This window comes from Nicotiana tabacum, chromosome 12 (genome assembly GCF_000715075.1).
Source record: "Nicotiana tabacum cultivar K326 chromosome 12, ASM71507v2, whole genome shotgun sequence".
In the NCBI taxonomy this organism is placed as follows: Eukaryota; Viridiplantae; Streptophyta; class Magnoliopsida; order Solanales; family Solanaceae; genus Nicotiana; species Nicotiana tabacum.
In genome coordinates this window covers 61664256-61689795 of record NC_134091.1, presented here as the reverse complement: position 1 = coordinate 61689795, position 25540 = coordinate 61664256, and the positions used below count along the sequence as shown (strand labels likewise).

The 25540-nt window shown below is 37.2% G+C and overlaps 1 protein-coding gene across 12 annotated transcripts; it reads left to right on the top strand.

Moving 5' to 3' along the window:
• The first annotated feature begins 19626 nt into the window (after nucleotides 1-19626).
• On the top strand, nucleotides 19627-25165 carry LOC107766886 (dephospho-CoA kinase). Of its 12 annotated transcripts, none has more exons than XM_016585768.2 (5): nucleotides 19627-19814; nucleotides 21097-21183; nucleotides 22326-22529; nucleotides 22814-22959; nucleotides 24498-25165. In XM_016585768.2, exons 3-5 carry the CDS (start codon nucleotides 22422-22424, stop codon nucleotides 24931-24933), a joined length of 690 nt encoding a protein of 229 aa, XP_016441254.1. In that variant the 5' UTR covers nucleotides 19627-19814; nucleotides 21097-21183; nucleotides 22326-22421; the 3' UTR covers nucleotides 24934-25165. The 12 variants fall into 12 exon arrangements, with proteins under 12 accessions (XP_016441254.1, XP_016441255.1, XP_016441252.1 ...); XM_016585769.2 differs by having other exon boundaries at nucleotides 19658-19814; nucleotides 22329-22529; XM_016585766.2 differs by having other exon boundaries at nucleotides 19658-19814; nucleotides 22256-22529.
• The last annotated feature ends 375 nt before the right edge of the window (nucleotides 25166-25540 follow it).

Here is a 25540-nt window from a genome sequence, read left to right as displayed (position 1 = left end):
GAGATTGTTTACAACTAACAGTTAGACATGGATATAAAGATTTCATAGTGATGACTCAAAGAATATTTAAAGATTAACAATCACTTATGTAAAGAAAGGAAGCATTTTGAACACTTAAGCTTCACAGACCTTAAGCAAGTGATGTAGGGTTACACTAAGTACTTTCATGTATGTTCTAGCTAGAATCATCTAACAGCAACCCCAAGTACAGAATAACAGAACTCAAAAGGATATAGGATGATAGGCATAAAGATTATAACAGAACATGATATGAAAGTCTAAAGTCTAGGTAGATATGAGAAATCATTAAGTCATGTTAAGTAGCTTAATCACATAGGCTGTTTAATACAGATATTGGAGTCATTAAGGTCACATAACTATTCAATCAATACTGAATAAAATATAACAGCTAAACACATAACAACAAGAAGTCATGGTGAACCAAAATAAACAATTACAAACTGATAACAAATATTATAAACAAAGCAATTAACGAAAAGGCAGTAGCATGTTCATGATTTTTGAATAAAGCAATCAAAATATAAAGGGTGGAGGTGTACGGACCTCCTCTTGAGCAGCAGACCAAACAGGGTTTCTAACTTAGCCATATGAAAACCAAGATTTCAAACTCTTGAGCAGTGAAGAAACTCAGAAAAACAAAAGGGATATAGATCAATCAGAAAAAAAAATCTAGCCTCTTAACTCGTATGAAATTTAGACTACTGTTTGGTAGGTTGCTCAATGATGTTAGGTGTAGTTTGTTGTTTTCTTGGTGAGAGCATTTAAGACTCCTATTTATAGTGGCATTCAATGCCTTAGGCTCAACAGAATTCTAACTTGGTAGTAGAGAGTGACGAATGGGTAGTGATGTGAGCATAATCAAGTGAAAATCTTAGAAAACAGAGAGAAATTAGTAACGATTTTACCTGAGAAGGGGAAAGTTGATCGTTGAAGACACACTCCATCAGATAGGAGTCTCAATGCCCAGGGGTCGCTTTGCTTGACCTCTGGACCAAGAATAAGTATGATAACACTGTAAAATGGTCATGCATGCCATCGATTTGAAAGAACGAAGGGATAAATCAGACGAGTTGAAGTTTCGTCTTTTAGGTCTAGGGTTTCAGATTAGGGATTTTGAATTTAATGATGGAAATGAAAAACAAATCGCAGGCTTCATATCCTAGGGACAAAATGGATGATTTTCCGAGTTTGATTTGAAAGAACAAGGAAGAAATGGGGTCAGTGATGTTTTGAGCCTAGGGTTCAGATTCAGGCATTTCAAATTTAGTGATTGAAAGAGAAAATAGTAGTGGGATTCACGGATAGAGAGGTAGAGGAGATGATTTACAGGGAAATCTCATGACCTTGCACGAATTTGTGCAAGGTTTGGTGATTGATGTTCTTAGGAGGATGAGAGAAGAGAGAACGAAAGAGGAAAGGGGGCGGTTGTGTGAGTGGGAAATGATTTTAGGGTTAGGGGGTTTGGGAGGCCGTCTCTAAGGTTAAACTTGAGAGATGAGATCTGGGTCGTTGGATCTGAAGATCAACGGCCCTGATAATTCGGGTACTTAAAGGTTTTGAGGAGGAATTTTGGTGGCCGTCAGATTATAGGGTTCTGACGGTGGAGATGAGATCTTTGGGCGAGTGTTTCAAAATTAAAAGAAAACGGAGATTAAATGTAGATCGTCGATCAAATGGACTAACGGTTCAGATGCGTGTGTGTTTCTTATGTGAGTGAGATTGGAAAGCTTACATGGAGAATTCCTATTGGTTCTCAGGGGTTAGGGCGGATCGCCAAAGTGGAATAGAGGGTCTTTTGGACTGAGTCAAATGGGATAATTGGGCTTGGGTATTTGGGCTGAAATTTATTTAGTGAATAGCCACTTTGTATTTAATTAAGGAATTACAATTGTAGCTATTTCGGTCTTTAACCCTTTTATAATTAATTTAATTAAACTTTATTATTTTTAATAAAATAGAGTAAAATTATAAATATCAAATATACTACTAACTATTGTAATTAATTATTTATAAAATACTTTGTTTTCTAAATTATAACACTAGTTTTGAGTTATCAACAGAGTAATCTAATTAATCAAAATTTGAGAAGTAATTCGTTAAATTAATTATAAAACCTCTATGGTGTATTTAAAAAATATTTAATAGTATTAAAATAATAAGTATATTTGTAATTAAATAATACTAATGCTAGGTTATTAATTTCAAAACTAATACTTAATTAATTCGTAAAGAATCGGTAGTTATTGATAGAAAATACTTTCAAAACATTCATTGCGAATATTTAAGTATAAATCAATTAATTTTAAAAGGGAGGGTCAAAATTGGCCGTCAACATTAACAACATGGCGAAATACGAGGCTTGCATTTTGGGACTTAGGATGGCCATTGACATGAACATCCGCGAATTAATAGTGATCGGAGAATAAACCTGCTAATACATCAGGTACTCAGAGAATGGGCCACCAAGAATACCAAGATACAACCTTACTTGCATTGCATGCAAGGATTGATCAAGAGATTCACAAAGATAGAATTCAAGCATGTTCCCCGGATTCAGAACGAGTTTTATTGGCCACCTTGTCTTCCATGATACAACATCCAGATAAGAATTATATTGACCCCATCTCAATAGATCCACAAGCAGCCCGCCTACTGTGCCCATGTTGAAGAAGAATTTGATGAGAATCCATGGTTTCACGATATCAAGGGGTACCTAAAAAAGGGAGAGTACCCGGAAAGTGCTACACATACTCAAAAGCGCACATTATGGAGGTTAGATAATCATTTCTTTTGGAGTGGAGGAATTTGGTACAGAAGAACTCCCGATCTAGGATTTCTAAGATGTGTCTATACCAAGGAAGCGTTCAGACTGCTCGAAGAAATACATGTCGGGATGTGTGGACCCCACATGAACGGGTTCGTTTTAGCCAAGAAAATATTAAGGGCATGATACTTCTGGATGACTATGGAGACTGACTACGTGCAGAAATGTCACCAGTATCAGGTACACGCTGACATGATACAGGTTCTACCCAATGAACTCAATGTGACGAGCTCGCCTTGGCCTTTTGCCTCATGGGGAATGGATGTCATTGGCACCATCGAACCGGCCGCCTCTAACGGACACAGATTTATCTTGGTATCAATTGACTACTTCACCAAATGGGTCGAAGCCACCTCCTACAAAGCCGTGACAAAGAAGGTAGTAGCAGATTTTGTTCGAGATCGTATTATCTGCCGATTCGGGATGCCCGAGTCAATTATCACTAATAATGCCGCCAACCTCAACAGTGATCCAATGCATGCCATATGTGAGACATTCAAGATCAAGAACCCCAACTCCACCGCATACAGACCTCAAATGAACGGAGCCGTAGAAGGCACCAAAAAGAATATTAAGAAGATACTAAGTAAGATGGTGGACAACTACAAATAGTGGCATGAGAAGTTACCATTTGCTTTAATTGGATACTGCACTATAGTCCGAATATCAACTGGGACAACTCCCTATCTATTGGTTTATGGTACTGAAGTTGTTATTTCTGCCGAGTTAGAAATTCTTTCCTTGCGGATCATACATAAAGCCGAGCTTAGTGATGCAGAATGGGTACAGAGTCGATATGATTAGTTGTCTCTCATCGACGAGAAAAGAATGAATGGGTGCATCACGGCCAACTCTACCATAACAGAATGGCAAGGGCTTTCAATAAGAAAGTTAGACCAAGACAGTTCACATTGGGGCAACTGGTTCTGAAGTGAATTTTCCCATATCAAGATGAGGCAAAGGGTAAATTCTCACCAAACTAGAAAGGTCCTTACATGGTTCTCCGAGTGTGGATAAGAGGAGCGCTCATACTAGAAAAAATTGATGAAGAGATATGGCCAAAACCCATCAATTCAGACGCGGTCAAAAGATATTATGTCTAAGATCGTATTCGCATTTTCTTCTTGATGTAACATGAACTATGCTTGATCTGATTCCCGTTTAAGAGGGGATACATAGGCAGCCATATGGGTTCGGTCACATTATAATAAAATTTCCATCTATGGTCAAAGATTGGAATAAATTTTGAATTTCATCAAATCCGATATTATTGCACCAAGAGTCACCGAAAGAGGATTATCAGAAATATAGCAGGGCCGATCCATCAGAACTGGGGCAGAATTCGAATCGCGGGGGGTTCCTCACAATCCTACACAAAATAAGGATATTGCAATATCTCAAAATGTGTCACAGTTTATGATTCGACAAAACTATCTATTTCATGCATTATCACATATTTTAATAACTGCATTCTTTATGATTGACCAATTACAAAATGCATATTTTTAAAACTCAAATTTTGTAATAGCCAAATGCTACCCAAGCTAGCTCAAGCTCAAAAAACAAAGTCAGAAGCAAGGGCGAAGCAAGGAATCAAAAGCACGAACCAACCTTCCCCTGACTTACAACTTTTCTTTGAATGCAAGAATAACATATGCAACATTATCAAGAATATCCGCAAAGTATATACGAGGAGATAGCTATCTTCACATGGATAGATGCTACCAAGCCTAAATGCGTCGAGCTAAGAATTGCTTTCCTTTCTCGCATTTGTTTGAGGCTAAGCTCTGCCTCCATCATTACAATGCTAAACATTGCTTGCATCCGCATTAGGGTCAAGCACGACCCTTCTACTTGCGTAGGGCTAGTCACTGCCCTCACTATCCCCATTAGGGCTAAGAACTACCTTCATTACTTGCATAGGTTTAAGCACCGCCCTCGTTACTTGTATGAGGCTAAGCTCTGCCTCCATCATTGCATAAGGCTAAGCATTGCCTTTATTTGCATAGGGCTAAGCATTGCCCTCATTACTTGCATAGGGATAAGCACTGCCCTCATACTTGCATGAGGCTAAGCTCTGCCTCCATCATACTTGCATAAGGCTAAGCAATGCCTTTCTTTGCATAGGGATAAGCATTGCCCTCATTACTCGCATAGTGCTAAGCATTGCTCTCATACTTGCATAAGGCTAAGTTGTGCCTCCATCATTGCATAAGGCTAAGCATTGCCTTTCTCTGCATAGGGCTAAGCACTCCCCTCATCGTCTGCATAGGGCTAAGCATTGCCCTCGTACTTGCATGAGGTTAAGCTTTGCTTCCATCATTGCATAAGGCTAAGCATTTCCTTCCTCTGCATAGGGCTAAGCAATGCCTTCATTACCTGTATAGGGCTAAGCACTGCCCTCATTATCTGCATAGAGCTAAGCATTACCCTCATTACTTGCATATGGCTAAGCACTGCCATCATTCTTGCATGAGGCTAAGCTTTGCCTCCACACTTGCATAGGGCTAAGCATTACCCTGACTATTGCATCAAGCCAAGCATAACTCCCCTACTCGCATAAGACTATGCATTGCCTTCCTCATTCCTGCATAAGGTTAAACCTTGCCTTCGTCATCTGCATATGGCTAAACACTGCCTATCTCCTTTGTCGAACAGCCAAGTATTACCACATCCTTGCATTCCATGGGCTAAAATATCACTGCATTATTCGAATACATCATAGTCCGAAGGCATCATCTTCATAGTCTAAGGACAACATTCCATGGCCTAAGGATCTCAAAGCTACACATCATTATTCAAAGGCGTCATAGTCCAAAGGCACCATCTTCATGGCCCGAGGACACCATTTCATGGCCTGCGAATCCTCTTATTATACGTTTCATGGCCCAGGACATCATGGTCTAAGGACATTATTCACATCGTCCAAATACATCTTTCATAGTCCAAATAGAATTTGCATCATGTTTAAATACTCGCAATCGCAACTATGATATTATGAATGTTATGTACGTATATGTTTCCCGTATTCATTATAGTTTAAGTTTTGTAGGTAACTCGAAAGGTAACCGTTCTTCAAACGGGAGCAATTCTTGCTCGGGTTTCTGTTCAAACGTTCATATTCCTTTGATATATCCAAGTAACCGCCAACAATAGTCGAGCATTTCCTTCTCTGTAACCATTCCCAATTACATCACCTCACGGATCCGTAACGATCGATTCTGCATTTATTGTCATCTATACTCTCCATCTGTGATATCAATCATTCACTACGTCATCTTATTCAAAGAAAATCATTCTTTAAAGCATGTTGTCTTTCCTAATCATTCGCCTTTGGATCCAAAACTACACGCGGCCTAATTCCCTTAAAACAAGGGATATGTAGGCAACTCAAGAACCAAGGTTCGGCCTCCATATTTTAAACATCTTATTCGGCCATAATTGACCATAATCTCGATTTATTTACCCGATAATATTTTCATCATTCCCGGGTAAAGAGGGGCAGCTATTGACACTCAATTTTGCTCTCATGGTTTCATTTAGCCTTTGTGGGTTGGTATATTTTACAATGTATCTTTATGTATTTTTGGAGTATTATACATAGAATGTTTACTGCATTATTACCCCATGACATCTTTAAGTATCAATATATTACCTTCATGGCACTTTTTAAATTATTATCATGAAGATTTACAAAGAAAATAATTTTATCCATATTATAAATATCTTTAAAATTGATTCTAGCATTTGTAAGGGATAAATAATGTATTTATTATTTCCTTAAATTATTTATAAGAGATTTATATTTTTATAATGCTACATGCATATTTTACGACATTTCATATCACTTCCAATAATTGCATTTGCATTTTCTATACCATTTACATATTATTTGCAATAATAGCCTATATTTTGCAATAATTATATTTACTATGCTATTTAGGTAAAAATAATATGTTTATATGTTTATAACTATAGGCTACTATTTTAAAAGTGTTAATTTAATAAACAACATTTTTATCATTTTTGTTAGCCCTTTTTACAATTTATTTTAATTAATTTTTTATATTTTAAATTGTGGCCCAATGTAAGTTTAAATTCGGACCAAAAGAGGTCCAAAATGTTGAGCCCATCCTATTTCACCCATCTGAGGACCAAACCAAATAACCCCATACCCGTTTGACCTGTCCACAACCTACCAGATCGACCCCGTTCATCCTTTGATCATAACCGTCCATCACCTTCAATCAGACGACCCATATCGCTTCATCCCGTTTAGATATAACTTGCCCCAATCCTAATGCCCCATTTCCTCTTCTATCGCCGCCTTTTAATCATATCATCCACAAACCCCTAACTCTAGTCGCCTCCGTCAAAATCCAGCAACCCTTTCCGAAATTGTGACTAATTAGTCGATCAACTAGCGATCCATTTCCTTATTTGTTATCTATCACCGTTGCTCGTTCGATTATGGTGATATTTGGTGCTTCTTTATCTATGGAAAGTAAGATTCTCTTGAATCAAGCCAATACAGCTTCAATCTTTAGGATTTCCACAAGATCCCGACTATATACATCAAGGAAAAGAGAATACCTCCCCATCCTGGCATATCTCCGTTGATTTATTCTCGATTAGGGTTTGTGTGTGATTTTCCCTAATCCGATTTGGAATCGGTTTGCATGAGTTTTTCTTGATTTTGTGGTTTGATTTATTCTTTTTCTTTTCTGATTATGTGGATCGAACACTATAAAAACCCCTCCCCAATTCCACTAGCACGGACTTTAGTCGTTATTCTCTCTCACTCTTACTGGTTCTATTTTGTTATGGTTCTCTGAAAACTACTGTATTCGATTTTGTTCTTGGCCGGCTGAAATCCAAGACCACCGTGGTATTTCTTAATAACCTCCTCCAGCACAAGCACTGCTCAAAGCCCTTGAGGCTTCTGTAAATTCTGGAGTGCCAGAGACCCTAAGGTTCTGGTTGCTCTTCTTCACTCACAATTGTTGTTGAATTGCTTCTGGAACTTTTATTTTCTCATTTTGCTTGTTTCTCTTTGCAATTGGTTAATACTCTTATTTCTGCAGTTCAAATCTTTATGTATCGGCGCAAGCATGTTTTAGATTATTCCTTTACTTATTCATGCCTACATGCACTCTATATGCCACTGCTATGTGAAAATCTTTAGAAAAACATGACTTAGGGTCTTGGTCCTCTGAAATTTGTGAATTGCAGTACTATATCATGTTATGTGCTATTCTAATTTTGCTATGACTTTGTTATTGATGTGGTATTCTGAGGGTTCTCGTTTGACACTGTGAGTTCACTTAGGCTTAATCACCTTTAATGTGGTCCTTTCACATGTGATTATACTCATCATATGTAAGTCGACCTGTAGACCCCCCCCCCCCCTCTTGTTCTCTTTTGAGGATTAGATGAATGCATGTTGTTCGACTTGTTAAATGTCTCACTTAGAAACCATGTATACAAGATGTTTTGCCTTGAATTTTCATGTTAAACCTTCCTTGTAGGAACTTCTGTTTGGTTGTGTTTTTAGGATTAAGTTTTGACCATGTATACAGGATGTTTTGTCTTGAACTTTTATGTTAAACCTTCCCTGTAGAAGCTTCTGCTTGGTTGTGTCCTTGGGATTAAGTATTGACCATTATAGAGGATATATATTTTAGGTACTTGAATGGATTCCAATAGGTGATGTTTTCCCCTTAACACATATGTTTTTTGTGTACACCTTAAGTATTATACTCAGAGTATATACATGTAAACTTTTAATGTGATTTGTAAAGCTGACAGTTGTTCTTGTCTTGCTTATGTGCTCTCAAGTCTCCTAAATTTCACTTTGGGAATCTTGTTTCTTGGGTAGTCTGTAAACCTCAATGATTGAATTTTTGTGTGTATACCTGTGTTTTTTCCTGAGTGCTAAGTTGTGTGGATAACTTGTTTGCATAATCGCCCATTTGCATTTTTGGTATCCTCTTGGATGAATGGGTTTGTTTGAGAATTTGGGATTGGCCTGTTGGGCTTGATCTGGGTACCGAGTTCAAACATGCTTTGTCCGCCTGATCTTATATGCCTGGAGCTTGGGCTTGTTGGCTTGAATGAAGTTCGAGGCTGTTGAAGGCCCAGATATGTCACTGGGTTATTTGTGTACCTATATTGGGCATATAATTATTTATTCTTGGTCTGTAATAATTTGTAAAATTAACAGTAGGGAAAATTAGTTAAAATAGGGGATGACATAGTTTAACTTTCGTATGACTGGATAGATAGCATGCATATAGGATCAAATAGCCTTGCCCGCTACATGTCAACCATGTTCTGTGTCTACGTATTACTTGTCGATAGATATCATGTTTACTCATTTTGCCTGTTTCACTTAGAAATCAGGAATTTAGGATCCTAAATAATGGTAAACCAATGTTGCCTATGTGATTTACAACGTCACTTAGAAATCATGCCTATAGGACCTATTATGTACTAATTTTATCGACTATCTGCTACTACACTTAGAAATCATGTTTTAGGACTTCACAATTAGCATCATGCCTGTAGGACGTTATATTAACTGATCAAATTATTTGTGCTACCATATTTTAAGAAGTATGTTCCTAATACCTTAAACCTAGAAATTATGTCTATAAGATTGCAATTAGCGGCCTATATCACTTAACTGTTGTACCACTTAAAACGATTTAATTTGAATCACCTAGAGATCCTGCCTATAGGATTTAACAATGAAGTCGCTTTGCCGTGATATCCACGTAGTAACCTTGTTTATAGACATAACATCTAATTGGTTCACACTCCTTCATTATTATGACCAACCACTCACAACTTCACCTAGAAATCATGGTTTAGGCCAAAATCTTTTAATTCGATGATATAAGTTAACTAGTAGCTATCCAACATGCCTCTGCGATTAGAAATCATGTTCATAGGGTAACCCGTTGATCTCGCCTTCAATTCTGCCATCTCATTATAAACTGTTGGATTAGTAATAGTTGTGCACTTACATGAATTAATCTGTGGAGGTGAATGTGAGCCCCTTTATGCTAATTGTGTTTATGTGAAGTTCTACTTGTTCGAACTATTTGGTGCCTAGTTTTTAAATTTTGAGTAGCCTAGGATGAGTCTCGAACCACCCTTATAGTTATTCAATACCTCCTGGACAATAAGTATGGGGCGGGTAGGCACATATAGGGTATGACTTAGAATTGAATTAGTGCGCCTTAGATAAATAACTTAAAGATATTAATCGGGTAGCTGGAGATGATAGTCCCTACTCGCTGGATAATATGAGCAACCATTACACTTGAGGTTGCGAAGTATTATTTATGTTGCATGGGGTGATCCTTTAGGCTAAAAACTTTAGGACCCCTCACTGTATCTAATTGCTCCTGTGAATCTAGTCTTAGTGGTTAGGCATTTAAATTTGTTTAAGGTTAAACATCTTTGTAATCAAAAGGTTGTACCAATCAATATTAGTCAATAAGTGAAGTATGTTCTTTCAAATTATTCTCTTTGCATTATTTTCGTTCTATTTCTTCAAAATTAGTTAATTATTAGTAGACTAGATATGATCGTTCCACCCCACCAAGAATAATTACCACTTGCTTTGACCGTTTATTCCCTTAGCTTAATAATGAATTAATTTGCATGCTCATTTAGGATAATTAGTTAATAATATTCCCACATAATCTAAAATTTAGCCGGGAACCACAGTTGTAGACCTTAAAGAGTGCCTAACACATTCTCTTTGAGGTAATTTGAGCCCTTACCCGATCTTTGGTGACCCTAACTAGTTCTAATCAGAGTAATTTGCAGATAGGTGCCCTAACACACCTTAAAATCATTAGGTGGCGACTCTTCTCTTTTAATACCATTTAAAAGAGTTATCACGTGTTGAAACCCGCTTTCGTGAGAAAATAGGGCGCGACAAGCCCTACCAGGGAAATCATAACAACGGGCCTGGCCTCCCCCTCTAAGACACCCTCTACCCGCCTGTCCTCCATCTCTAGCTAGTTGTGTAGGTGTAGTAGCAACTGGAGCGGAACCCATAGCCTGAGTACTCCACTGAGGCACACCCGTCCGGAGTCTGGGACAATTTCTCACCATGTGCCTGATATCCCCACACTTAAAGCAACCTCTCTGCTGATGTGGTTGTGGATGCTGTCCCGAATGAGTGCTCTGGGATCCATGGATAATTGGAGCACCACATGAAGCCTGAAGTGCAGATTGAACTGGCTGACCAACAAAATCTCTACCATGAAGCGCCCTGCCCCCAAAATAGGGATCAGTAGATCCTCCAGGTCCACGAGGCTTCTTAGCCTCCCTATCATCCCTCTCTAGACCACGGATACACTCCGACCTCCTAGCGATATCCACAACCTGATGAAATGGAGTATCAGCCCCCAACTCCCGTGCCATCCCATAACTGAGACCATAACCAAGTCCTTCAATAAATCTGTGGACTCTCTCTCTAACAGTGGAAACCAAAGCAGGTGCGTGACGAGATAACTCAGTAAACCTCATAGCATACTCGGACACAGTAATAGTCCATTGGTGTAGCTGCTCGAACTCGATACGCAATGCATCCCTAAGGGTCTGTGGAATGAGCTACCTTAAAAATAGATCAGTGAATTAAGCCCAAGTAAGTGGCACTGCGCCAGCTGGCCTACTCTCCTCATAAGCCTGCCACCATCTACACGCTGACCCCGTCAGCTAAAAAGTAGTAAGATCGACCCCGCTCAACTCCACAATGCCCATAATGCGTAAAATACAGTGACACTGGTCTAGAAATCATGTGCATCTTTAGAAGTTAAGCCATTAAAAGTAAGAGGATAATAATTCTTGAACCTCTCTAACCTCTTTTACTCCCCCTTTGACGTCGTTGGCCTAGCCTCAGGCTAAACCGCGATCACGGGCTGCACCGGCATAACACCTAGAGTCTGATCAAGATGAGCCCACTGCTCTAGAGTACGGGCGGCAGGAGTCTCAGCTCATCCACCGGCCTGAGAAGTAGCTGGTGCAATCGGAATCAATCCCGCTTGAGCCAAGGTACCAAACATTCTCAGGAAATGTGCCAAAGTCTTCTGAAGTCTAGGGGTAGCAACAGGCGCCTCAGGTGCCTGCCCCTCAACCGGAGCTACTGGTGGCTCCTAAGCTGCTGCTCTAGCAGGTGCTCTAGTTGTAGTATGTGTCCCTCCCTAGCCTCTATCTCTGCCTCTGCCCCGGCCCCTAGCAACACCGGCCTTGGGCGCAACATCGTCAGTAACTACATCTCGTGTCCTCACCATCTGTGAGGGAATAGAAAGACAAAGGCTCAAATTCATAAATCAATAAATCTGCACGATAAAGAATGAAAGAAGTGAAGTTTCCTAATAGTTATGTAGCCTCTCGAACATAAGTGCAAATGTCTCCGTACTCCGCAAGACTCTACTAAACTTGCTCATGACTCATAGAACCTATGAACCTAGAGCTCTGATACCAACTTGTCACGATCCCAAAATCCCACCTTAAGAATCGTGATGGCACCTAGTCTCTAAAACTAGGAAAGTCGATCTCTTACAATAGTTAAACTAATAAAATATGATATTACGAAGTAGAGTTTAATAAAAATAAGGAAATAAAGGTGATACTAGACAACACGGCGATAATCACAATAAATTCCCAAGACAAAGTAGCACAAAGCCACGAATTCTAACTGAATACATAGAAATAACTCAAATACAATACTGTTCGGATAGAGAATTGATAGTATTAGGTAAGGAAAGCACTCCAAAGAACTGCGACGATCAAAGCAGCTCTACCTTGAATCCTCACGACCAAGAAACTCTCACTGCCTGAATCTAATATCTCCAACACCTGGATTTGCACAAAAAATATGCAAAAGTATAGTATGAGTACACCACGGTCGGTACCCAGTAAGTATCAAGACTAACCTCGGTGGAGTAGTGACGAGATTCAAGTCAAGATACTCACTAATCATATAACTTGTGCAAAATATCAAAACTGGCAACAGGAAGAATAACAGAAACAATAATTATAATATCATCAGATTAAGCGATAACCATTTAAAATATGTACAGGTCCCGTTCCGAAAATAAGTCATCAAATAGAGTCACACACAGACGGCACATTGTGCTCGCATTATCAATCATCCTCACACGGCAAAGACCTCGTGCCATAATACAAGTCACACTCACACGGAAAAGACCTCGTGCCACAACATACACCACAACCGCACGGCAAAGACCTCGTGCCACCACGTATATTGTACTCATGTCAGTTACTAATAACATGTTCAAGAGAAATTTATCAAGTATCAAATAAAGTAATGCATAATAACAACTTCCTTTTATTTCAATCTGTTATGTTACCAACAAATCCATAAAATATGATATAATAACTCCACGTAGGTAAATCCCTCTTGGCAGCCAAATCATCAAGTAATAACAGAGACACAGAGTAGCACATTGGGAACAACACGAGGAAGTCATAAGCACAAACAAGATCACTCTTTGTTTTCATCAATAACACGCCCCCAAGACATCACATATCATCCTTACATAGCCACCCTTATTTCATTGTGTGTGCAACGATAAAGTAAATGCTCTCCTTGTTTCACCACACGCTTATTAACAATCATTCCACCTTGTCTCGCCACATGCAAAAACTCGATATATATATATATATATATATATATATATATATATATATATATATATATATAGCCTGTCTTATCTCGCCACATGTGCAATATCAACAATAACAATAGCACGGCAGAAACTTCGTGCAAACACCCAAATAATCCGCTCAACAAGTCCACATGTGCCATAATCACAATAACACAACATGCAAACAATTGACATCAAGACATAACTTGCAATTTGCCAATGCAATGCACAAGGATAAACCAAATAAAGTAAATATGAATGGGTGTTCATTATATATGTATGAATTCAGCTAACTCAATTTAGCAACAGTCTCACAAACGTTCAACTTGGCCAATTTAGGAAATGCAACTCCTAAAAACATGATCTCTAGCATGGAATATGAACTCAAGTAATCATCCAAGGTAAATACACGTAGAACAGAGACCTCACAATCAAAACAAGGCAATAATAATAACCTCGGGTCAAATCCGATTATAAATCACACATACGACAGCGTACACATTCGTCATCTCGTATACACGCCGTTTACACATAACACAATTAAGCAATCAAGCCAAATCCTAAGGGGTAACTCCCCCATACAAGGTTAGGCAAGATACTTACCTCAAATTGCCCAAATCAATACTCAAACAGCTTTTCCTTTAAAATTCACCTATATTCGACTCAAATCTAACCAAAATCTACTTAATAATATCAAACAATGTAAGAGAAACTAATTTTAATTGATAAAGTTAAGATTTTTACATAATTTCCTAAAAGTCAACCCCGAGCCCGCCCGGTCAAAACCCGAGTCGAAGGATAGATCTTGACTACCCATAATTCCTCGAGTCTAAATCGACTCTCAAATTTTTATTTTTTCAAAACATAGAAAAAAATCCCCAAAATTTCTCTTCAAATCCCATTATTTTGATATTAAAACCATAATAAATCAAGTTAAATATTGAAAATGAGTCAAAATTACTTACCCAATAGTTAGATGTGAAAATCCTCTCCAAAAAGCGCCCCTCACCAAGTATAAGACTCAAAATATGATAAAATGAGACTAAGTCCCGAAATTCCTTCCTTAATACCAGTTGCATATGTCACATTTGCGACCGGGGGTTCACAAATGCGACCTCCGCAAAAGCAAATAAAGTCTCGCAAAAGCGACCCCTGACAGACCCAGCAATTATAGCATTTGTGATAAAATATTCGCAAATGCGAATACCCCTATCTAGCAAAAATGTCGCAATTGCAACTACGAAATGTGCAAATGCGTAGATCCCCTAAGGATAGGCCATCACAATTGCAATCAAGGGTCCACATATGCGAATCCAGAACCTCCGCAAATGCGAACAAAGTTCTACAAATGCAAAAACTGGTCCCCCAGCCCAACATCGCAAAAGCGAGAAGAATCTCGCAAATGCGAGAACAACACACCATCAAAAATTGAACCTTACTCAAAACTCTCTAGAACGTGTTCGAAACTCACTCGAGCCCACGGGGTCCACACCGAACATCAATACAGGTACATAAATATCATACGAACTTGTTCGTGTACTCGTATCATCAAAATAATATCCGAAACCACGAATCGAACACCAAAATACATAGAAATCGCCATGAAACTCAAGAACTTCTAAAAACACAATCAAACGTCAGATTCCTATCAAACCAACTCGGAATGACGTCAAACTTTGCAAACAAGCCACAAATGACAAAACTTACCTATTTCAAGTCCCAAAACTAAAATCTGAACCCGATAGACACAAAGTCAACTCATCATCAAACTTAAAAAAATTCTAAACCTTCAAATTGCCAACTTTCGCCAAGAAGTGTCAAATCAAACTAGGAACCTCTTAATCCAATTCCGAGCATACGCCTAAGTCCAAAATTACTATTCGGACCTAAATAAATCATCAAAACTCCGATCCAATATCAAATACGTAAAAGGTCAAACTTGGCCAACATTTCCTACTTAAGCTTCTAAAATGAGAATCATTCTTCTAAATCAATCCTGTATCGCTCGAAAAATAAAACCGGCCATACACACAAGTCATAATATATAATATGAATTTACTCAAGACCTTAAACCACCAAACGAAATGCTAAAGCTCAAAATGACCGATCGAGTCGTTACATTTATACAATCACTCAAGAATAACTTCTCAAGTGATTTCAGCTTTCAGGTAGCTAGTTCCATAAAGGCATACAGGATCTGTTCAAAATAAATTGATGAAGATTTAGAAAAGGGTGCTCCGATCCTGTGAATTAAGTCAGAAATGAGGGGTCAGACAATTAATTTTTGTACATAATCAAAGAAGAGCGATCGAATCACCTCATTAGCTAATTCAACGCTTAATATTGCATTGGCTATGGTTATGGGATTCTCAGGACCAATTGATATCATTAATTGTCGAAGAAATTAACAAAAAAAGAAAGGATGAAGAATGAAAATCAAAACTGCCTTACATGGATTGGGACCCCCATCTTGTATGGTATATGGCCAGTCATTAATACAAAAAAAATTAATTTATACTAATTATATGGGATACATGCGCAACGTGTGCGCCCAGAGACTAGTTTTACTTATACATATATATAGGCTGAACCAAAGGCGGCAGTGTAGTAGCACATCTGCTCTTACACTTGATCCTTCATTGTGGTAAATGCTGAGAGAGGGGGACAAAACCAAAAAAATAGGATGTTTATAATTTTAACTGATCTTTAGCAGTGTTGATGTTGTTCTTACTGTTATTGTTTTGTAAAGAGATTTTAGCAATATTATCTTGGAAGGAAAACTGGTCACTTCATAGGTGCAAATCTTTGAATTAAAAAGTTCTTTGATCTTTCAAAATATAAGGAATGTCTCTAAATTTGAATAAAGCACAGAAGATGCCTTGTAATGATGACGTTAAGGAAATTAATATTGTAGGAGAATGGACGTCCCATAATACACCTCTTTGGCTTTCAACTATTTTTTTGATATTTGTAATCAATAGAAGAAGAAATTTTAACATGAATAAGGACTCCTAAAGATGCATGAGAGCAAGTTATGTGTGCCGCATTGGTAAGCTGCTTATTAAGGGAGTGTTTGGGAATTTTTCTAAAATATATTTTTAAGGAGATCTTGTTCTCTAATCTTGGGAAGTATAGATCAGGCGTTAAAGTAAAATGGATCTAGAATCTAGTGTGACACACCACCAAAACATCATAAATTTAGGGATGCCACGAGGACCATAAGGTGGGCAAAGACTGGCTTGCTAAACAAGGCTCCCAAACCCAAGGAGTTCACTAACGCGAGGAAGGTGCAGCAAGAAGGGTTAATTTCACAGACGGTCATTTAACTTTTACTGTATTGCATCAAAGTCACTAAACTGTTATTTGTAATGAAAAGTTACTCAACTTTGTCAAAGTATCACTGAAAGTCAACGAATAATTTTCTATAATCGAAAATTCAATTAATTTTGCCTAAGCATCATAGAAATAATGTTATGTTAGTTATCACCATATCTTTTTATTTCCTCCTAAGAATTTTTTCCCCCACTTGCTGCGTCAAAAACTAAATCACAAGCTTTTGATAAAAAAAAAACGAGCAGTACTAGTAAGATTTGTAATATGAATACCCTTACGCTTTGCAGAGATATAAGGCGTCATTTTAGGATTCTATTTCCTAGTACCATGACCAAAATGATCTCCTGCCTCCATCATCTCTTCCAAATTTATGTTCCAATATCTTCTTGTCAGTTTTCCACATACCCCATTTTTTTATTCTTTTTCAAAAAAGAAAAAAGAGAGAGACAAGGAACCCTGAACTGAAATAAATAATGTAACTTTTGTGATACATAGACAGACACCTAAACTTGTTCGAATTTGTCATCTAGCCACCTAAACTAAGCCAACCTCTACTCAAACAGTATCTATCAGAGGGAAAATTCCAAGTCGGGAACTAAAGTAGAAGCTTTTTGAGCTCAAGAGACCAAAATAGGTGTATAAAAAATTGGGCACTATTTTATGTATAGCGCATGTATTACATGTGCTATAGGTTAACAGCCAGTTAACCCGTTAACGTATAGCGCATGTAATATGCACTATATACTTTATTTTTGTATGTAATGACTGCCATGATGATTCACTAATATAGTGCATGTAATACATGTGCAATACACATAGCGCATTTATTACATGCGTAATATGCTCATTTTCCTGACTTTTTGAATGACAACTCTAATAATTGTACGATAAAGCACTTATTTGTATGCACATTTTTTAGGTGCCAAATGTACTTATAGTTCCTTACTTAAGGCCGAATGTTCATTCTTGATAAAATTATTCTTGAGTGAATTTGAACTAATTTACCTTTGTTCTTCAGCATCCTTTATATTTCCCTTCATCTTCATCGATATATACGAAGTTCTCTTTGAATCTTTCTATGACGTTTGATGAGCAAAGAGTTAAGGTTGCGTTATATTGGGGCGGCGAGACTGTGGTGGAGAATAACTCGGTGCACTATAGTTATTCTCCATAATGTATTGTAAAGTTGCCACTCACATTGGAGTACTACATTTTGGTAGCTCTAATTTGTAAAAGAATGAGTGTGAGTAAACGTTCGGTGAATCTTAAGGTAACCGTAAGATATATGTATTCGCTTACTCCACAAGGTGTAGGTTGTTATGTCAAGTTTAACATCGATGACGATGAAACTCTGCAGTAATTTTTAAAGACTCCGGATGAACACAGAGGATATTCTTGTGATAAGCATACTGGAAATGTATGTAAAGTCCGAAGACGTTAATATGACTGATGTTCCGCAAACTACGGCTAACACTCAACCATGAGGTATTCTCGGAGTTATATTATCTATACATGTTCCGTATGAAAGAGTATGGCTTGATCTAAACGTATCTCCACGGGTTAACGAGGAGCGAGGACACAACTTCTCGTCAATGCAGAATCATAGAGGGTTGCTAAGTTTATAGAATTCACAGGCCGAGTGGTAACTTGCAACTTACCATATTGTAGTATACCTATTTGTTTTTATAATAATAATAATAATAATAATAATAATAATAATAATAATAATAATAATAATAATAATAATAATAACTCAATAACAAGCAGTGAATAAACCGACCAGATATGAATTTTACTAGTTATGAACCAACTAACAGTGGGAATCTACCTACTTTTGGAGGGATGGATCATGCTGGTCCATCGTCGAGTCATCAACAATTTGATAATGTGTATCATGGGCTATCTACAAATTATGAATGGTATGTTTACGCATTAAAATTAATATATTCTGTTAAGATGTACAAATATCAATTATTCGACTGGTTGTGCAGGGAAAATGAGCAACATGACGGTCTTGCCCTAACTCAGTTGAGTGATGACGATATTATAAATCAGGATATGGTAGATGCACAGAGTGAGGAAGATGATAGTGTCTATGACAACAACGCTGATGAGTCAAGTGATGAAGCACCCTTCTCACATGAGAGTGAAAATGAGGAACTACCCTTCACAGATGAGAGTGACAATGAGCAATCAGATTTGACGATGGACCATGATGCCACCACTCAACATGCTCCGTATATGCAGACTCCACCTACCGTTAGACCAACGGTGTACGAGTCGCATGTGTCATTTCATTCAAGGAAGATTCCCTACCTTGATCACTTGCCAGGTATGCCAGATGTGAATGCCCTCAAAAAAGATCTTTATGAAATTCGTACAACAATGTGAGATGAGAGTAGACCAACGGATTGAAACTTGATTGTAAATCGTTCATTACTTAGTACTCAAATATGAATTTGAAAGTTGCTTTTCTAATTTACATTGATATTTGAATCCTTCCTTAGTTATATTTAAATAAAGTCTTTTGATTATAAAATCGAATGAAGATAGGACTTATATATCCAAAAGAAGGAAAAAATTAATAATAAAAAAATTAGTTAATTTAAAATTTTAATTATTAGGAGAATAAATTAAATTACAGTTTAGTTTAATGTATAATTTATATTTAAATGATAAAAAAGACAAAAATATTTCGTTAATAACTTCGTGATTTTAATATAGCTAGATTATTACTTTTATGAAATTTTTGCTTTTGTTTTTCGACCCCACATTGTCTCATACTATTTGGGAAAGGGAAAGGGGTCAAATATTTGGTTAAAAAATACAATTTAGCAAGGTGGACGCCACTTCTCCCCCTCCGCCATCACTGCCACCATCGGTAGATTCCTCCTCTCTTAGGCAGCAAAGTTCTATGCGTACTCTTCTCCAGTGAAATCGAAGTTGTAAGTTTCCTCTAAGATTCCTTCTCTCTCATGGAAAGGAAATTGAACAAATTCCTATTTATGTTGCCATCTCTTAATCGAGTTTCTTGTAATTTCTACTTAAATATGTTCTACTTTGTGTAGACGATTTTATATGGAATGTGTTTTTCCGTAAGTAAATTTACTCCTCCTTTTTCCAAATTAATTGTCTTACTTTTATTGTGAACTGGCCCAAATGCTTCATTCACAATTCAATACTTGTTTCAGTGTTTTGGGTTTTGGAAATAGGATTCAATACTTGTTTCAGTGTTTTGGTTTTTGGAAATAGGGAATAACTTTTGTTTTGAGTAACTAATTCTGTGTTTACACCTCTGAAATATTTTTACAGATTTTAATCTTTCCTTAATTTAGTCGTGTCTAAGCAAAATGAAATTTCACATATATTGAAAAAGATAAAATTATATGCAATTCTTATTTGCTTTTCATGTGATAATGGGTCTGAAGTTGTTGAGTATATTGATTTTCCTTTTGACGAATCCTAATAAATGTTTTTGAGAACTGATATTATGGAAGAAGGAGAAAAAGATATTATGGCCTTAAAAATGGAATTTTTCATATTGCGATTAGTTATCAGCCCTTTGAAAGCAATTTTTACTGTTAAGTAATTTACTGAATATTTTTGCTTTCTTATCATACAAAAGTATTATCTATCATGATTATTAATTACTTAGATTTGTAGATTATATCATAGAGTCCAATAGTCATGGTGGTGTTGATGGTAATGGTGGAGGAGGGGGAGGGGGAGCACTGCTAGTGGTGGAAGAAGAAGTGGGAGAGGGAGGGTAAAATGGATTGGGCTGGTGAGGTGGCATGCCACGTGGTATCCACCTCACCAAGATGTCAATGCTATGTGGGATTGGGTGTCCACCTTAGACAACTCTAATGGAGGAGGGGTATATTTGAGCTGCTAGTATAACATCGGGATATTTTTGAACGGATAGTATAATGGAGGGTAAACTTAATCCATTTCGCAAAGTAGATGGGTAAATTTGACCTTTTTCCCTTTGGGGAAAGACGAGTCCAATAAGTTAGTTGAAAAGAAAATTATCAGGAAATGGGTGGCTTGAGTTGGGCAAGTATTTTACTGGGTTCCGTTTGACGGTATTTGTTAGCTTGGACTAAAAGTGCACCTATTTTGCAAAGTTAGAAGGTTAATAGTGCTTCAAGTTAAAGAATAAGGACTATTTTTTTCATTTAAAGCCTAAAATTGAGGAATTCTTCGGCTTTTTTTCTCTATAAACAGCAGCATTTGTGAAAATCTCCCGGGACAGAGGTGGGCTATAATTTCGCATAGCCGCCTGCCGATATTCATGTATTACAGTTAGTGAAGGTATGAATTCATTGATCATTTCCATCTTCTTCTGTTTTAGTCAGCCTTTTAACAAATATTTGCTTATAGTGTTTAGGAGATTCCGTTGTGTTTATGGTTTTTACAGTACGTATTAGTTCAATACTTTAAACAAAAGTGTTGACTGATCCCCATGTGGATCTATGGGTGGATAAACTAGGGGTCCTAATTAACAAATTTGATCCTAAACCTTTGGACTGTTACTTTTTTCAATCTCTACCAATTTTATCATCCTGTTTATTCATAAAGATTAAGCATTTTATTCTGTATCAAACATTTGAAAACTGTGACATTTCCCCACGTATTCTAGAACAAGTTCTGATTTACTCATTTAAATTTGTTTGTTCTTCTTAATTATGATATAATAGTGGTTTTAAGAGAGAACTTCTAATAAGCTAGGAGTATTAATTTAGCAGAGGGTTGAGGTGCAAAATGTATGTTCTCTCAAATTGTTAGCTTCTTTCTCTTAGAAAACTGTAATGATGTAAAGGTTTAGCTTGATTGTTTTTTTTTTTGAAATGTGTTTCCAATAGGGTTCAACCCCTTGCCACCAAGGAGGAAAGTTCCACCTTTTGCCAATGGCACCTTAGCATCATTTTAAGTTTAGCTTTATTATTTTTTTGTTGAATATGCTTTCTTTGATCATGTTCTTTTGAAAATCATCCAACAATTGCCATTGAATATGTTTTTTCTTGAAAACTAGTTATCAAAGGAGGATATGTTTTTCTTGAAAAGTGAAAACCATCTAGGAGTTTACTTGTATTTCTGTTCACTAATCACTTTTATGTTTTTGAGTTTCTTAGCTTATTTCATATGTAAACTAACAAAATTTCTCCACTGATGCAGTGAACTCGCATGTATGATTTCATTAATTAAGTGGTACAATATTACTTCTCTAAGAATATTAACTAATTAGATGATTGAACTCTTTCTTTATGTTTGAGTGCTTTCCACCAATTTGGATTACAGGTCCATTTTTTTAATCTTGAAAATGTTTTTACCTTTGCTGATGGGACATGTGGTGTTTACAATGCTTGAAAATTTTAGTATGCAGTAGAAATTATGTACTTAATATTCTTGGCGATGAACCTGCAACTTTTGTCAAATTCCAATTTGAAATCAAGAAGCTAGGTGGTCAATGGAATCGTGAGCAGCAGAGGAAGTAACTGAGATCAGCATCAGAGTTGTTCTTCATTTCTTGATTTGTTCTCGAAGTAAGAATGAGGATAGTGGGATTGACTGGAGGAATTGCTTCAGGGAAGAGCACTGTCTCCAATCTTTTCAAAGCTCATGGTATTCCTGTTGTTGATGCTGATATTGTAGCTCGTGTAACTACTTTTTCCTCTTGATTTATCTGTTCTTTTACTAGGTTTATTTAGTACATCAAATATAAAGAGTCTCAAAATATTATGTTTAATTAACTGATGGATTTGGGTTCTATCTTCACAAGTAGGGGTAAGGTCTAGGTCTGCGTACACATCACCCTCCCCAGACCCCACTTCTAAGATTACACTGGGTTTGTTATTGTTAACTGTTGAATTTCGGCATACCACTAAATTTTGTGTAAATTTTTGGATAAAGCTCTTTACTAACAAAATATTAAATTATGTAGAACGTTTTGAAGAAAGGAACTGGTGGTTGGAAAAAAGTTGTGTCTGCATTTGGTGAGGACATCTTACTGGACAATGGAGAAGTTGATCGTGCAAAGTTAGGTCAAATAGTATTCTCTGATCCAGGAAAGCGTCAGCTTCTTAATAGGTAAAGTTTGTTATGAAAATGATCCACGCATGATTAGTTCTGTATTCAGTATTTCAATTGGATACCATAGTCAATCCAAAAGAAGTGGAAAGTAGTACTTCCCCCTATTTTTCTTATTTTCATCAGAGTAACATTAATAAAAAAGGATTCAGGGCCATTCCTTTAAAACAATCAAAACTTATGAAGAAGAAAGGCTATGCATCTGAAAAACCTCTTCCTATAGCTGATTCTGGTTTGCTATGCTGTGATGAATTTGGAGTTTCCTTGAGATTCCTCATCAAAACCAATTTTGGGAGTGAGATTAAGGATGAACTTGGAGAAATAGAAACTACAAGTAATCACTAGATTATCAAACTTTTGTCTTTCAGAATATTAAACTAAATGTTTCTAACAACTGTTATCAATGACATTTGTTTGACTTTGGTCAGTAAAAAGTAATCCTCTTTTTTGGATTGGCGGATTTAGTAGCTCTTTGAAAAATGAAGGCCAATAAATCCCTCGTGGTTGAAGCTATTTCCATTCATAAAGGCATGTGAAGATAATTGCAAGATTGCTGCTTTCTTGTTAGACGAGATTCAGTTTAAGTTGTGCTAAAAGAACTACATTTGCTGTAAGAAAGGATAGTTTATTATCTGCACTCAATCTTGAGGAGAATGCATTCTGCAGAAATGCCATTAAGACCAAATATGACCTCCAAAGCCCATGAACTACCCAAAAAAACCCTCTTCTCACCATGGTCATGGAGTTTGGAAGCACATCAGCTCTATGGAACAAGTTTCACCCTCTTGCTAGCTTTCAAGTTGGGGATGGAGTAAGATAAGCTTCTGGAAATACATAAGGCTAGGTTATTCTCCCAAAAGCAATTCCCTCAACTCTTTAACATCTCCTCCAGTCCCAAAGCAGTAATTGCAGACATTAAATCTTACTAGGGCTGGAATAACTATTAGGTGTGGACTTGGAGGGTGCTCCCTCTTCTAGAGCTCCTCAACAGTTGTATTGCCTTTCAACCAGACAGGCAGACACCCTGCTTTGGAAGGGAAAATCCACTTGTCTCTTCTCCATTAAGTCTAGCTGCAGCACTTTGACTAAACCCCCTTCATCCTTCTAATTGTGGCCTTGGAAGAAAATCTGGAGAAATAAAGCTCCCTATAAAGTAGAATGCTTTACATGGCTGGTAGCAAAGGAGACCTACCTTCTCATTGTGCCGTTTTCGGAATTTTACAGTGTCAACACCAATTTCGCCTTTGTTGAGTACACTATAGCTTGCGAGGTCAATCCAATGGCAATGTAGCAATAGTTTTCAATTCTGCTGAAGTTGGCACTCAAAAAGATCTTGGCTTCTTGAGATACAAGATAAGGAGCAGCAAAATGTACTTCAATGACAAAATATGTTAAGCTACTAATTTATTTCTTTTTTTTTGTCTAAATAATATTTTTGCCTAATTTTTCAGATTGCCCAAGAGTTGAATTTGCGCAATATCACATAAAAGATTTTTGTTCCAATGTAAGGTTTTGAACTCGGAATTGTGTTTGCACAGGTTGCTAGCACCATTTATCTCACGTGGCATTTTAATGGAAGTTTTGAAGCTATGGATGAAGGGTTACTCCATTATTGTTCTTGATGTTCCTCTTTTGTTTGAGGCCAAGATGGATAAGTGGACTAAACCCATTGTTGTCGTTTGGGTTGATCCTGAGACGCAACTGCAGCGGCTCATGACGAGAGATGGATCGATGGAGGAGGAGGCCAAGAGCAGGATAAATGCACAGATATCACTGGATCTTAAGAGATCAAAGGCAGATATTGTGATTGATAACACTGGCACACTTGAGGCTTTGCATGAAGAATTCCAGAAAGTGTTAATTCAGATTACAAAGCCCTTGACTTGGACCGAGTTGATGCTCTCAAGAAAGGGAGCTTTTTTGGCGTTGTTCTCCATTTTTGTCGGTGTTGCTATTTGCCAGAAAAGTTCATGAAGGTAATATCTCACATAATTTGATCCAACACTATGCATGCATCTCTGGATGGCAGAAGAGTTACTCCTTAATCGAGTACTACTGTGTATGTACTGTTTATTTTTTTAAAAACTGTATGTACTTCCAACATGAGTGTTTGTGCTTTATTAGATACTCGTTCAAGATGTTAAAGTGAAGTACGATAATTTGATTATACATTTGGACTGATTCATTAAAAGCAGGGATTATGATACATTTTGGAATTTCTTTGGAGCATCTGGATCTGATGCTTATTGAAATAAACCCCCAGATACGGTTGGCACATGTTCATGTTCTTCAAACAAGATGTTGCATTCTGAGATGTCAAATTTACTGAATCTGGCAACGTGACACTAGCTTGATCAAATTTTCTTTTTTCTGTTGAAAATCAGTTCTCCTTCCAGTCACTATGCCCGATAAAAATCATTTTCCTAATAGGATATAGTCATGTGCTGTACAAAATAAAGAAGACCCCAATTGATGCTTGGTTTATGATGGCATCACAATTTGCTGTTCCAATGTTGTCTTGCTTCCTGTTTCCCAGTGACTCCTTAATTTTAGCTAGAGGCATGTAATGTCTCCCAGGTTT

Excerpts from the sequence above, each read along its gene's own strand:
- LOC107766886 (XM_016585768.2), top strand. The coding sequence starts at position 22,422 with ATGAGGATAGTGGGATTGACTGGAGGAATTGCTTCAGGGAAGAGCACT. Across the intron at positions 22,530-22,813 it reads ATGCTGATATTGTAGCTCGT|AACGTTTTGAAGAAAGGAAC; the intron begins GTAACTACTTTT and ends TAAATTATGTAG. Across the intron at positions 22,960-24,497 it reads AAGCGTCAGCTTCTTAATAG|GTTGCTAGCACCATTTATCT; the intron begins GTAAAGTTTGTT and ends GTGTTTGCACAG.